Source organism: Pholis gunnellus (assembly GCF_910591455.1).
Source record: "Pholis gunnellus genome assembly, chromosome: 1".
Lineage (NCBI taxonomy): Eukaryota > Metazoa > Chordata > Actinopteri > Perciformes > Pholidae > Pholis > Pholis gunnellus.
Window position 1 is genome coordinate 13,880,606 of NC_136528.1, and position 16,070 is coordinate 13,896,675.

The following is a 16,070-nucleotide window of genomic DNA, read 5'->3' on the forward strand; positions in this document are numbered from 1 at the left end:
TTCACTTCCAATTTCGAACACTTTAAATGTTCTTGTAAAAACGATTGCTTTTTATAATCTCTGTCATTGTTTCAAATGATTACACACAGGGAATCTATTCAGTGTATCTTTCAACATTAGAACAGGCACTAACCTTTTGGTCCGCCAGAAAGTTTCATCTTAATGATCTGCTTTTACGTGTTTTCCCTGAGCCTCAGAATAACTTTAGGTAGTCGAGTGATTTCCCATATATCATTTATTTATTTAGTAATTTATTTATTTGTGTATTAATCTATGAGCTATGTATTTAATATTAAATAATGCACAGTCCTCTTCATGAGATTTATGATAAACTTAGAGCTTTCTCAGTGGTCCTTTGTTTTCTGTTTGGTTGGAATATAGGGCAGTACAGTTTGGGTGCTCTTGTCAGAGACAGTTTGTGTGCTGCTATTTCGTAACAGTTTTTTGCGGCAGCCGGAGTTTAGGAGACCTTTCCTGGGTAGTGTGTGAGCTCCCTTCGTCCCCTTCATTGGCGAGGAGACATAGGAGGGGTCCAGACAGTTATGGAGGAGTGAGTGCTCAGAGGAAGAACGTTTGGGGGTTACTGAGCTTGACGGGAGACCGACTTCACAATCGCTATCTGGTGTAGCACAGCCACTCTTGTCGTCCTGTAATTCCTCTTGCTCCTCCTCCTCCTCCTCCTCCTCCTCCTCCTCGTCATCATCACAGCACAATGCGTGGTAAAGAATTTTGTCACTGAAGCGGACTCTTTCTCTTGTGCCCGAGGTACGAGAAGTCTTGTGGCTGTGCGTGGAGCTGCTGGCCTCCTCGCTGGATGAATCTGGAGTAATAATGCGGGGCCCATTGGGGATGGGCAGCCCGCCGTTCATCTGGGAGTAGACCGAGGCAGTGGAGGGGGGTGGGGTGGGGCTCTGCGTCTGGGTGGGGATGGTCCCGCACCCCAGCTCCGCTCGCAGATCTCCCGGTTGCTCACCAGGTATACGGGCGGCGCCGCCAGCAGCCTCCAGGTAGCTGCAGAACTCCCAGCTATCAGAGAGCACATCTGCATTGAGGAAGTCCAGCCTGAAGGCCTCTCCCAAACCTCGCTCACTGCTAGACGTGCTGCTGGCTGTGGCCACCGTCCAGTCATCCGGCTCCAGGTCAAAGTCAAAGTCGGACGTAAGTTTATCGATCTGACCCACCACCTGCAATAGAAAAGGGCACTGATGAGACATTGTAGAGAAACATATTTTAGGCCAGACAGAGATTTCATTTCAGATCCAGAGATGTCTCTTTATGTTTATTTTTAGCGGCGTGGCTCTATAGATGGCATTGCCGGTCTGTTGATGAGGTGGTGCACCACTTTGGTCTCGACTGAAATATCTAAATACATTTTGTACAGCCATTTATCTTCCAGGTGTGTGGCTCTTTGCACCGCCACTGCTTTGCCTACAGGTTCCCCGTTTTGACTCGTGCATATACAAAAGGGATGTGATATGCAGCCCTCACAATGGTGTCACACTATTTCACTGATCAACAGGTGGCAGTCACACCGCAAGAAATGCAGCAATGCTCCCACAGAGGTTTGAAAGAAGAAGACTGTGAGCTGGTTAACATGCAGGCTTTAAGATACTTTTTTGAAAAAAAAAATGGCTTTGCAAATGTCTTATGAGGAAGGAAATGCACTCGACATGTTTGTTAGAACTCAAGTATACACACAATGTGTTTTGTTTACAAGAAACCTCCCCAGGGCTCCTTTAATGTTCACATGGGGTTCAATATTACTCATATGTTGGTTCTTTCAGAAGAAGCAAATGCAAAATTCAAGCTGATCTTACTTTTCATACATGTAGTATGTAAATAGACTCACTCTAATGACAAAAGTTGACAAAAGCGTGATGGAAACCAAAAGTAATAATGTGAAACTCACTTCAATATAAATCTCTGTGACAGCTTACCGGATACTACATTACACGCAATTTCCAGATGCTTGACATCCCACTGATTTCCCCCCCACAGGCAGGTTTAACAAAAGCTAAGATGTATTCACAGCTGCTAATAGATCTGTGCTTGCCTTTACAGCTTGCCATTACACTACTTTTCATCCATAAATCCTTAATTGTTTGTTCATGGTTTTAATATTGTTTTTATTTCCGCCAAGGCCTTCCGTGGACAGGTGTTGTAGATTAGCTTTATGCTACATCAGGAAAAAAATTTGATATCCACTAGAAGGAGGTTTTAGCAGTGAAGACGTGTCGTTACTCATCAAAGAGGCTTCTTCAGCTCTGAGAGAGAGAAGAACTGAAGAAGCCTCTCAGATGAGCGGTGAAAGCAGTACATCTTCAGTCCAGTGGATGGTTCATTGATGTTGCACTGCAGCTACCAGGATGAATAAGATGAACACACACTTATACCTATACGGCACAAACACTTAACCCAGTGCTTCTCATGCTTGTACATTGATGTGTATTTTGATTCTAGTGCTATTGTAATGTTCATGTCAAACACAATAAACTCAATGTCACCTGCTGCATAGAAATGTATCCCGTAAAAGCCTTTAATTCACTGTTAACTCAAAATTAACCTCAGTGCTTCTGCCATCAGCGGCCACAGCAGGTGAGTAGAATAGAAAGCACTTCAGCTGAAAGCGCACTGGTTTGCTGACAACACCAAAAATCCAGGCCCTCTATACTTGACATTTTTGCACCTTTTAATCAGCATGTTCTGCTTTGCACAACATTATTTTGTAAAACGAAATCATTCACCGTCCATGCAGCTTGTTAATCATACATTTCCCCAAACCATTCAGCAAACAAGCCCAACTATTTAACCCCTAAGCCTCTTTAGAGGCCTCTGCTCAAAAATGTCATACCCATACTGAAAAGAGCTTTTCTCTCTAACTACAAGGTCTGTTTGAATTATTTAAATGGCATAATAACACAACAAAATAAATGTGAGCTTTGTTAAGATGTGTACATATCAATGTATATGTTACTGGTTGATGCTGAATGAAGATAACACACAGCTAAAATATCACATTTTCAAGTTTGCCTGGGGAAAAAAGCACCTTTATTGTTGATTTGTGTTTGAAATAATGCAACAGTAAGCCTAAAAAACTCCACAATCATAGTACAACATGTCAGTAGTCTCTACATATTGTTTTTACTTTGATAAAGTGAAAGCACAATAGAAAAATAGAGGCTTTTGTACGGAAAGTTCGGCCGAGATCATTCCAAATTCTCATTTTGGATGCAGCTGCTCCAGGTCTCCCATGCTAATTTTATATACTATATAACTATATATTTCACTTGTTTTATCACTAAAACAATAGTTTAATAGTTCAATCTATCTAATACAGCAGTTTGGCATCATTTTGAGAGCCTGGGCCCTCTATAAACCTGTAAAACATGGGTCACCCTCGTCTGAGTTCCAGTTCTACAGACTACAATTGAACCTTACAGAGCCTGTGATTGGCCGATTTGCGCATACGAAAACGATTTGAATCCGGAGGAGTCTGACACGTCTAATGGTACGTTCTTTGAGTTGATTGACATAATTTTAAGCCTATAAAAATACAAAAACATGAGGCTCGCCCCCAAGGGTCAAACCCATTGGCCAAAACTGAAAAGATTACCCCTTCTTCATAGATGCTCATAGAGACTCAGTTTTTTCACAGAATGGAGGAGACAGACCATGAGCACATGGCTGCAAGGATACATTTTTTTTGGGGGGCAATTTTCATCCAGAAAACCATCTCAAGGTGCGAAGCTTTTCAATTATTTCAGTTGTTTGGCTGTGTTAGATGAATTGTAACTTTTTAATGGTTTGAAGGACAATCATTTGGAAGACATTGTTGGATTCAGTGTCGAGTCCTCGTGCTCTTTGATATGAGGTTTGTCTGTGAAAGTGCCTTAGTTTTTGGCTGGTATTGGTAACAGAGAACATAGCTCGCCATCTCCTGGCGAAAAATAGGTGAAATTGTGGTAGTACGTGTAGTATGTTGTAGTACTTTATGTATATATGTTTTTGAGTGATTAAAATAGCTTACATGGTCCATTTTATCAGAATTTCTTCGTTATTTGGGTATATGATATGTCATAAAAAACACTTTTATGCGTTCTCAGAAGTACTTTGTACTACATGTGTACACTGTCGCCCCCCCTCTAGGACCAAATTGGGTCCCGTTAGGGGTTAGAGGGTTTACACTCTGCAAAAGTTGTTTTAGAAACCTACACATATGAGTTTGCGACATAATTACAGTTGAATAGCAGAGAGAGTGTAGTTTTTGATTGGTGGAACATAATCCTTTTTTTATTTGTGCCTCTGTAATTATTTGCAGTGTTTGCTCCTTCCTGCCTCTTTTGACTACAAATGAGTACAGTTCTATATAGACGACTCAAAGTCGCACAACTGTTCAAGATGAATGAAGAGTCTCAGAATGTTAATACAAAGACACACTGATAATGTGCTCACCAAAATCTCAGAAGCTCTCCACTGCAAACACGGCAACTGACATCCATGAGCTTGATGAGCTTCTACAAATACCTCAAGATGATTTAAATTGTGATATTAAATTTGCTCACTGAATCATTGAATTAAAAGTAAAAATAAAAACGCCAACTTACATTACCAGCTGTACATTTAAGTGACGACTAGATGCTGCTATTCTCCTCACTGGGAGTCACTACTGCATTTTACACAGCTCTTGAATCCTTTTTCTTGAGATATTTTATGTTGTTAAGTCACATCACATGCATTTATATCTGGACTGTATACGTACGTCTACATGAATTGCATTGGCTCATATGTCAATGAGCTTCTCTGCAGATCTGCCAGTTGTGGCATCGTAAACGTCATAAGTACCTGGACCGTGCTTCTCCATTGGCAGACTGCCCGGAGGGAATTGGGCTGTATGAATCCTCTTATCCTTGAATTACTTCTTACGTCTTTTTACTCATGGAGTTGTTTTTGTAAGAAGTCTCTCAGGACCAGAGGAGGCCGAAAACTTTAAAGGGATGGTTAGGAATGGTAAGATGTTGCTATTGTTTCTCTGCAATGGATCATGGCCCTCTTTTTTTTCTGACCATTTTAAATGTATTCCCAAGCGTCAAAAGTAACCTGCGTCCGCTTCCCCCACTGGTTAGCCTGACCCCTGCCTGCGGTACGTAGGCTCATTTAGCTTGATAAGTGTCTCTGATTGAAGGGTTCTGCCGAATCTTTCTAGGTCACAATGCAGCACATGCTCTTCGCAGCAACAATGAACACTGGTCCCTGCTTTTTCTTCCAGTCAGAGAATGTGTGATGAAGGAGCTATGGAGTGAATTAGAGGAGCAGATTGCTTTAGCACAAAGGATGAATGAACACATCAGGAAGCAGTGATTAATAATGCGCATATGTTTAAAATAGAAAACGCGTTATGAGGCAAAATTTGACTGCAAAAGTAATGTGACTTAAATCTGATTTTTTTTTTTACAGAGTATCATATGCACACCATACACTGTACATCAGCGAAGAAAGTTTTATATTATATTGAGATTATCCTTTGGTCGGCCCGACCATTATTGGTTAAATACTAGGTAACAGTCGACATAGGAAAGTATTTTTGACTTTTTGTTTCCTTAAAATTCAAGATATGCAGCTTGAAGCTGTGATAAACTTCTGGAGTTGGGCTGTGTATCCCCTGCAGACTTTATGGCTCTACCACTCAACAAAGTTTATGATGCAGTGATGGCACATCCTTGTGACTGAAAAGACTCCATTTGCAACACAGTTAAGCAGAAGTGTAAAGTATAACAGTGGATATAAGTGCTGGGGATTTGAGTTTATCTTTAGTCTTTAATTTTCTCTCAATGCATCCGCTGACAACTTAACGAACTTTCTTTACTGTAAGTGGTGTTTAGTGGCAGCTACTAAAAACTATGATGATGAATATCTACAATATCCAAGATTCTGTGTGTGAGTTATAAGCTTGCAAATTAAAGCAATAAACACGTTTTTTTTTTCTTTTTCAATAATGTTTTAGAATCCGGTTTATCCACTATAAAAGCTGGATTGCCCAGCCAACAAGCACTTCTGATCTAGTTTATACAGTCCATACAGAGCAATGAGTGGTATTTGTATTTCTTTTTCTTTTTCACTGCACACTATCAGCCAGCAGCCACGAGTCAATTGGTCACTGCACCTGATCAACAGCAAGTCCTTTCAGAGCTCTCTGAGGTGCTTTAAGAGAGGCAGCATCAGGCGAGGGTTTATTACTGTACATCAACACCTGTCTGAGATGATTGGGCTGGGTATTTGAGGGCCAGAGTGAAAGAGGGCACTTGGAGCCTTGTCTGTTACAGAAAGGTACGATGATGGAACAGACAGACGAGGGTAATCTTACACAGAGTGATGTGGCCAGTAATGTAGAAAATCTCAGAAGATCCTCTTCTCAGGCGGAGGTGTGATTTGAGAAATAGATTCCATACTGTCAGTGTCCACTATCATTACAAGAGTCCTTCTCTCTAATAATGTGTTCCACCTGGTATCAGGATTTATTTATCGTGAGTAGGTACCCGTTTCTCTCCCCCAAGTGAGCCCCTGTCTTCTGTCAATGCTAATTGAAAATATACTAAGTGCTGGAATAACTTATTCCACTACTACCGCTCAATGTTTACGGAATGAGGTCAAAATCAGAGGAAATGCCTCTGATAAGGAGGGGAAATTTACCACATGTTCTCATCACTCCGTTGATCTGGTTGTTTTGATGTGCATTGATGGCTTTCTGTTTGAAAAGATTTTTGTTAGCTGTCTAGTAAACAGATTCTTTGACATGTTTCTAATGATCATAATATAAGGTTGTCCACATTTTTCCCATCTTACATATTCTAGTATTTATCAGCAAATAAAAACAACTGTGAAATATGGCATCTGCACAGTTTGCACTTTGAACATATGTAAAAAAGACATCAGGTGTGGGTTACCAAAATAAAAGAGACATAACACCCTCACTGGGTTCATTTGAAATGCACGCCATATGAGTGAATTTTCTGTGGATCGCTTCATTACGCTGTGTTCAAGTGGCCTCTCTCCATCTGTTCCTGTGCCACCCGTTCTTCTGGGACTCATTTTTAGAGTAGACTGAGAGAAGTTTGCAGTGCTTGTTAGTTAATTATGCAGCATCCAATGTCTAGCATGGCTTTGCCTTTTTTTTCATGGGAAAGTCAAAAAATGTGTTCAGTGGAGCTATTCAAACACATCTCGGTGTTAATTCTCTCTCAACATGTCACAATACATTTCCAGCATGCCCCTGTGCAGCACTTCCAGCACTGGAAGTGCTGGAAGTGGTTTATGCCCGTTAGGAAGTCTCAGCAATTATCAAAATAGCCTTGCATGCTGGCTTCTTAAGTAAACACGTTCGCAAACATTGTTTTAATGCATTTAGCTCCTGCAGTTATGCAGTTTCTTCTCACTCCTTACCCCATGCTTACTTCCTCTCAATTTAATTCCCCTCAAGACGTGAAGAGGGGACCATGCAAGCCACTCACAATGTGGTGATATGTTTTTTTTCTTATCCCCCAGAAGCTAATTTATCATCCCGACTTGCCCTGAAAGAAAGTATTTACTGGATTCACTAGAAAAATTGTCCAGTGACTCGTAAATGTGTGCAATCTCCTCTAGACATCTTATACACTATTGGATGAAACAGCACTTTGGGAGCATTTTGAATTTCTCGTTACATACTTAATATTACCCAGCAGTGTGTGAACAACATGCAGAGCGGTGCAATATGTGCACAGCACTGTTGGCTTGAAAAGCTGTGGCCACATTACATGAAAGCTCAGGGCAGCTTTGTGAAGCAGGAGGCGGGCGCTCTGACTGGCTCGCACTGCCCGTTGAACATGCCTGCTTATAATCTCAACAAGGCCATGTACAAAGATTGAGACGGATGCAGAGTATTAAGACATATTTTGTTATAGAAAAAAGAGAGTTTAGAAACATATTGAGCCTATGGGTGGACAGCAGAGTAATTCATTATGTTCCAGGAGTCTTTAAGACATTTTTATAGATATTTTGATGCTTTCTTTCTTCATGCAGAACTTCACTGAAATCCATTGTAACGTCTGTGATTTCAACAGGACCTTAAGACAGAGCAATCAACACACTTAACCACAAGAAGTGTTTCATAGCCATGTACAAATGAAAATAAATTGTGTTTGGTCTATCACTATAACGTACCTGCACATTTTGACCACTGTGCTTCAAAATGCCATTTGTCAATGTTTCTTCAGCAGCGTCAGAAAGACAAATTCCTGTATGCAAATTGTTCTCCTCAATTACATTGAGTGTGGCTGTGATTGTATTGCAGTTGAGTCTGCAAAGGTCCAGTGGGTCTGTGGGTGGGAGATATTACAGACGAGCCACAGGGACCTGATTTAGGTCAGGCTATCTTGATTGGTGAGTTGTGTTGCATGGTGTTGGCACAGGGATGAAGTGTCCTTTGAAGTGTTCGCTTGAAGCATTTGGTGTAATTATCCTGTCATGAGAGGGGCTCTAAGCCTGAGACTTCATTAGGCACATGGCCCCTACTTTTTCATCTTTTCTCAACAAAAAAACCCTCATCTTTATGGAGGCCTTAAAGTGCTAAACAACGCTGTGATGAGCGCAGGCCCAATACCTCCTGACAACTCACTAATCAAAAGCATCATTACAAACTCTACCGCATAATGGGCCTCATTTATCCCTTTGGGGCTTCATGAGAGGTGGGCTTCTGCAGTCCTTGAGGTCTGGAGATTCAACCACTTCCTTAGCCAAATTTAGGTCATCAGACTGGGAGAACTCATCCACCTGCTGTATGGCAAATTTGGAAGATTTATGCTATTGTGCTGGAGAGGTTATGGGTTGTACAATCTGTGAGGGAGCAACATGGGAACTCTGCAGTCCAGCAACAGGGAGGCAGCAGATGCAGCATGCGTTGGTGCTGGCATAGCACGCCGATCATTTATTGAGGTTCTCCTTCATTGCCTCTATCCGTGTTGAGAGGCCTAGCACTGGTAATGACCAGAGAAAGATGGTAGTGCCACGCTACAGGGCTCCTCAGTATGTCTGCTTCCCTGAGATAGCGCTTGGATTAAGCCTGAGTACTGTCAGGTCACGCTGGTCACATGCCAGGAAAAAAGGTGTGCGTGTGAGCGCAGCCAGGCCACACTGACTCATTTTAATGACTCTGTAGAGTTTTCATTAACAACACGGTGTCTTTCTGTAGGAGGCCAGTGAAGGTCTAAAGTGATTACAGTTCGTCAGAATGTGGCAAATGTGTGCCTGTATTTGTGTGTGTGTGTGTGGTCGGTTGGATGGTCAACGTAGTTGACCTATTCCAGAAAAAGGGGGGAGAATCTCTCCAGCACGGGAGAATGCAACACCACAGGAACCGGCTCAGCCCAATCCAGCAGTAAATCCCTCACCATGAAACTTCACACTGCCAGTTTGTCTACAGGCCAAATCAGTAAGCAGATAAGCAGCAAGTCTACCCAGAGAAAAAAAAAGATACAAGTCTACCCAGAGAAAAAAAAGATACAAGTCTACCCAGAGCAAAAAAAGATACAAGTCCACCTAGAGAGAAAAAAAAAAAAGACACAAGTCTACCTTGAGAAAAAAAAAAAAAGATACAAGTCTACCCTGAGAAAATTATAGATACATTGATAGTACAGTTACATAGCTACATGGCTATTGTGGGGTGCCTGTGGCTCAGGAGGTAGAGCAAGTCGACCACTTATTGGAAGATCAGTGGTCTGATCTCTGGCTTTTTCAGTCGTTATGCTAAAGTGTCCTCGGGCAACTGTGTGAAAGAGCATTTTAGATTATATCCTGATGAGCAGTTGGCACCTTTGAGCGCTCCGAATGGTCGGAAGGTAATACAAATCCATCATCTCAATTTTGTGCTGGTGACTAATGATACTCTCTGTGTAGTGTGGGGTATGTATGAAGACCTATAAAAGCAGTGGTAGTATCGGCAAGATTTTGGTCAGTATCGAAAGAAAATATGAGAAACTGAAGAGAAAGTTCAGTGCACTTGGAGGCTTTTGTCTCAGTTGTTAATCACTTTCTGTGAACAGCTTCTATAGATTTGGTTAGGAAATGCCAACTTAAAGTCCACCGTTTAGGCTTCATTGAGTTCTTTAAATGCAGAAAATGGGTCTCTGGCACAGGTAACTGTGAAAAGGCACTCAAATATTTATGTACTTTATTTATGCCCATATATTGGTCTACTTGAAACACACAAGCGTCCATCTATGGTTACGACTTCAAACAGTCATTATACATTATTCAAAGAAGGAACATGAAAAAGATGAAAGATGGCTGTAGGGTAAGAGTGTAGGGAGGCAGCAGGCAAAAGACTGGCAAGAAAATCATCTTCATCCAAATTTATTTTCATATTTAACTTGCGCAGCTTTTTTAGAATCTCATTGTCAGCTTTGTTCCACTTTTGTATCTGTGAAGAACCTTATTCATATCTTTGAAAAATAGAGCTTACTACAAACATTTCTTTTCAACATCAGTCACATTATTACTCATATACAGTCACACACAGTCATCAATGTCTTCATCATAGGTGAGGATGGAACTGCAAACCCCCCACTCAGCAAAAATATTTTGCAGTATCCACTCTCTTCAGCCAACAAGACGGAGTGTTCTATTTATGGTTGCGTGAGAAATTATCAATGTCTAGTGTTGCCATGCAAAAGCTATCACCTGCCCCCATTTAGTAATTAAACATCTTTCTTTCCAAATTCCTGTCATGGCTCCTATCACTGTCTATCCTCTCAGGCTGGGGACGGATGATATTGCCTAATGACAGTTTCCATGCTGCACCAATGGGTGTTATTTCACAATTCCAAGGGTGTAAATGGATTTACACTCCCCCAAAAATCTAGAATAACACACAGAGATTAAAAAAAGAAAAAAACCACCCTGAAGGCTTACACTTTTTTATCATAGTACTTTTTTTCCCTACAAGATTATGCAGTTTGATTTATCCGCTCTGTTGGTGGTTAAGACAAAAGGAGAGGCAGATCAGATGTTTGGATGTGCAAAACTGGACAACTGTGTAGTGTAAGTTAGTGTTAATAACTCCGGAAACATCCATGACAGCTGCCAGACTCTTTACAGTTATTGTGATTGCTATCACCTATGTCAGCAAGTCACACTTAGACACACCAGTTCTAAGGAAGTAATAGAAGAGGGTGTTTTGTTGCTCTATGTGTTCGTCACATTACAAATGGGTTTCTCTATTGACATAATTTGTGTGGAGTTCAGTGTCGGCTTCCCACTGTTAACTGTCCAAACTGTCACTGTTTGTCTTGAGCAACCATTGCTAAGTTGTACAGGAGTGCCGCAAGCTGAAAGGTGTTTTAAAATAGTTAAAACTTCGAGTCAGTTATTACAAAGTCAAATTACAAAATCAATTTAGGTTTTCAAAAGGCATCAATGGAACAAAGTCATCCTTCTCAACCAAATGGATCATACCTTTTCTAGTGCCCTCTAAAACGTTCAATATGACCGTTTAAAAAATGTATAATGCTTTTCGATCTGTCACGGCCACCGTTGAACATCTTGGGTAAAGTTGAAATCCTTAAGATTTCTGTCCTGGTTAATTTAGCGACACATGGTTTCCGTGGTAACAGCAAGGGGTGTTAAATACTATAGTAAACACGCTGAGGATAATAAAAGCTTGTGAATGGCTGGCTCTGAAAAATCCTACAATAAATGTTAATACAAATGTTAAAACTTGAATTTCCCAAACTGTAGGATAAGGAGTTTGTTATCTTGAAAAACCTAAGGAGATGGGATGTAAAATGTAGTCTGAATGTCATGTACTTTGTCAACAATCCTCCCCAAACTCCCTCCAAAAACTTTTAGTGAAGTTAAAACAACTTCAGACTACTTCTACCTTCTCTATGGAGACCTCTAAAGGTCACTTGTCCTGAAAACATGCAGTTTGTTTTAAGTATTTGAACAACCAATGCTGTTGGCTTCCTAGTGAGAACAGTCTCTGCAATATGTATCAACATATGTACACGTGTATAAACTCATACTGTGTAGTGGGCAGTGAATGAATACGTAGAATTACCTAATAATTTGGAGGCAGCTAGAAATGAAGCAGAGTCATATACACGCCATGACGCGTTACCGGAGCTATTGAACATTCAGGCCACGTCTGCAGCTCTGCTCTATATGCAATCATGTTTCAAGCTGTTTGCATGAATTATATAAGCACGTCCCTCCTTTTATTCAAACGTCAGCCATGAATCTGCTGCGCCTGGCTGTAACTTTTTAACAACTGCACTGGTTTACAGTTTAGCTGTTGTGCTTGTTCACAAACAGAATACCTACATGAAGTAAGACCCATCCATCAACAGCATGCCAACAACAGAAAGTATGTGTAAGTGGAATCCTGCACCAATGAACTGTTCCTGCCCATACCAGAAAGGAAAGCTCATCATCGTGCATTGAGCTCAGGCGCATGTTTTGTTATTGCACTCGGGTATTAGCATTCTTATAGTTGATGATGCTAATTAGCTGGCACCTAGGAATATATATGTGATTATTGATTGATAATCAATGCTAATTTCCAATCATTGCACCTGCCACAAGATACTCATTGCTGGCTGCTTGTGGATTTTCATGATACCCTACAAAACCCTGCTGTTACACAGACTCACATCTACCGTTAAGCCCAGCCCGTTAAAGTGAGTTACAATGAAGCCGTGTCAAAGTACCACACCATCTCCCGTAATACCCACTTACTAACAGTCTGTCCTGTGTCGAGAAATTATGGTTGTTTTATTCTGACGCATTTATTATCAATTACAACAAAACATGAAACACACATGATAACCAAGGAACCACCAACCCTTGATGCAAAGCATTTTTTAAAGAAAAAAAAACGAATGTTAGAGCACCAATCTACACTGTTAGGTGAGCTAAAATAATCACATCAAACACAATAAAACAACACAAATATCAACCATCGACTACAACTCGGTCTACAACTGCCTTTTCAGCTTTTCAGCACTTTTTTTTTTGTTAGAACTTGGGGTTAGTTTTCATTGTTTGGACACTTTGGATGAAATGTCTGCACTCAGACAGCAGCAGCTAACCCTACTATTAATACAGGGCATGCAATCAATATGCCACTGGCATTTCTAGGTTTCCTTGGCCTGCAGCGCTTATCTTAATGGGAGTGTGCTCCCATTTTCTTTTATTGTGTGAAGCCATATATCATTACCCACCAAATATAGCTGGATCTACCCTGCTAAAAAAGAAAACATTGAGGCACGAAGAAAAAAAATGCAATTTATTTGTATTTTAACCTTCTCTTTGCTGCTCATGGGGGCGGCGGTGTTGGGCCTCAACAATTTATCTAGAGCTATTCAATTTCTGCTTCATCATCTTTGTTTCTGCTTTGAGCTTTCAGACAAAGGTTTCCCCAGTGTTTGCAGCAGCATCATTCCTTGTGAACCAAACCATGTCGGGAGAGGAATATATGCTGTACGTTACCTTACAGTATATACAGGTAGAAACAGATTTCTAAGGACAGATAGTTTCGCAATCTTGAAATAATACACGCTTAGTCACATCTGCTCAGCAGCGTGGTTGCATAATACATTCAGTTCATTTCTCAGCTGTTACTTATTCAGTTTGTACTAAGAAAAACACTTCATGCAAGCACGTCACCTCGATCTTTTACTGATGGTGACACTGACCTGTTATCTCTTTGTCACAGCAAACTCTGCGATCCAGTAATCCCCTATTTAAGGATGTGGTGATCACAAGCCTACAGAGGCCTATTCTTGCAATTAGGTAACAGGACTGGTACCTGGTGTCTGTCATAGGTCATCAGCTCTCCCCAAGGTTTGATGGTTAATGTTTATTCTTAGATGACTCTTTTCACACTGTTGTTGCACTAAGCACTCATGGCCACGCTGTTAGCTTGAACAAGTCTCCTCTGACCTCTCATCAACAAAGCGTTTTCACCCTCGGGCCTGTGACTATGACTCACCGTCTGGCGGAGTGAGCCGTGTATAATAAGCAATCCATCTCACCTTACGGTAACTGATATGCTATGATGGGGTCCCATTTACAGCGACGCGTTATCCCAAGGCATTGGTGACTTCTTAAGTTGCACTCAACTTTAAAAACAATTCCAAAAACAAAAAACTAATTGTGCCTCACTAAGACACACTTCTATCAGTAAATAAAAACTGTTTGTGATCTTTAAAGAAATAAAACAAATCATTAATCCTACGATTTTACACATATATTTATCTCTCCTAAACTACAGATGGGAGAGCAAAAAAAGCCAGAAGTAGTGAAGAATTCTAGAGATAAAAAAAAAAAAACTTGTAGCTTCTCTATTAAAAAATAATTGGGAGATTGAATTTGCGTAGTCGTACAATGTTTGTTTGAGCTTTTACACCCAAATGAGCTTTATCTGGTGAGGTGCTTGCAGTTACGAACCAGAAAATGTGCCCATATCTCCGTGAAATCACCCTGGCGTCTGTTACAGTGTTCACAATGTTGTACTCGCACTCACCCAGTGGAGCAGATCAAGGATTGCTCTCTTGATGACATAAAAAATAATCTTGACTTCTATATTTTCTAATAATAGAAGTGTTCATTTGCACGTTAGCGGGCTATCCTCGGAAATCATGATGTTCCGAGTCGGCACTTAAAACCAGCACCAGTACACTAAACTCCTGTAACAGCACTTCCTGAATCTCAGGTTTCACCTGTGAGACCCACATTTTAATGCCATTGTTTACATCATCATTTACTTCCACACAGAGACAGTAAAGGTGTGCGTATTTGTTATAGTTTAGTTATAAGTCCTGAACTGCTCTTTATATGCAAAAAATGCGCGTTAACTAAAGGGTTTGCGTGACCGATGACTCGTATTGTGGACTTTTAGGGAGCATACATATGTACTGTAACCATGCTCTAACAGTAATGTAGAAATCATTAAGATAGAATCTCATGAAGGGAAGATTATTTCTTGGTTGCATACATTTGGACAACAAAGCCTTTCAGTTTAACATTTATATGACATCAGACAACCTAAACCTGTTGTTTTTGATACATTTTCTGCAACCTCTGCAATTGTTGGGACAAAATAGGTGTAATAAGTGCTCACATCTTCACATAAACCTTGGAGGAGCTTTTCAAGAAAATTATATACATTATACAATCCTATCCCAAAATCCTATTACTTTAGAATGCATTCTAAAGTTAAGATAAGTTTAATCTTGAATGTTTTGCAGGTTGCTTAATGATCAGCTCTTTATATATTGCAGACAGCTTACCGATCCGCAGTTACTTCTATCTGTGAGGGGTCATGACACCTTCACAAACGGTCTTGAGTGATGGCGCACTCTCCTCCTTCCCCACCACCGTGCTGGAGTAAGCCACAACTATTGGCATGACTCGCTCTCCAACTTCTTTATCCTCCGAACAATTTGTCATTGCTTCCAGGGATCTGCCATTTCTATCTGTGACAATCTGTAGGGCGGTCGCCTCAGAGAGTGACAAAACCTGTCACAGTGCGTCACTTTCACTTTCTCCCCAGCAAGCGGCGGGACATCTTTGAGTCGGCAGCACCTTTATCAGATATGGCAGTTCCTAAAGCTTTGCCTATAACGCCATGCAAGTTGGAGTAGAGGAGCCGGTGACTTTACAGAGACCTATTTGCAAACAAAATCACTGGGAGACATTCCCCACAAGGCACCATCTGGCTGCTACACATACCTGCTTCCATCACTCCCTCACCATCACCAGCCTTTTCTATTTATAGACCGCGCTCATGTCCTCCCACCCACACATTGCATCTTGTAAAACAGGCAACCAAATTATAGCAAACTGAAGAATCTCCTCCAGGCAATCAATCATTAGGGGTGACAGATGTCAACACATCTCTCCGTAATGTGTGGATAACATCTTCCTAACAGTCTGCCGTGGCTAACAATAGAAATGAACAGTCGGCCGGCTCCTTGCCAGACCTTGCAGAGATAGTTAGGCCGCCAATGACCTTCTTTGTCATTATCATAACTATTTGC

General features: G+C 41.0%; 1 protein-coding gene across 1 annotated transcript in view; it reads right to left on the reverse strand.

Moving 5' to 3' along the window:
* Window positions 1-344: 344 nt before the first annotated feature.
* insyn1 (inhibitory synaptic factor 1) overlaps window positions 345-16,070 on the reverse strand; it is a gene marked incomplete at both ends in the record, with an annotated part of 41,002 nt that continues 25,276 nt past the window's right edge. Inside the window, one exon of the mRNA XM_079164131.1 lies at window positions 345-1,184. Coding sequence (XP_079020257.1) covers window positions 345-1,184 — 840 coding nt within the window. The remainder of the gene's footprint in view (window positions 1,185-16,070) is intronic.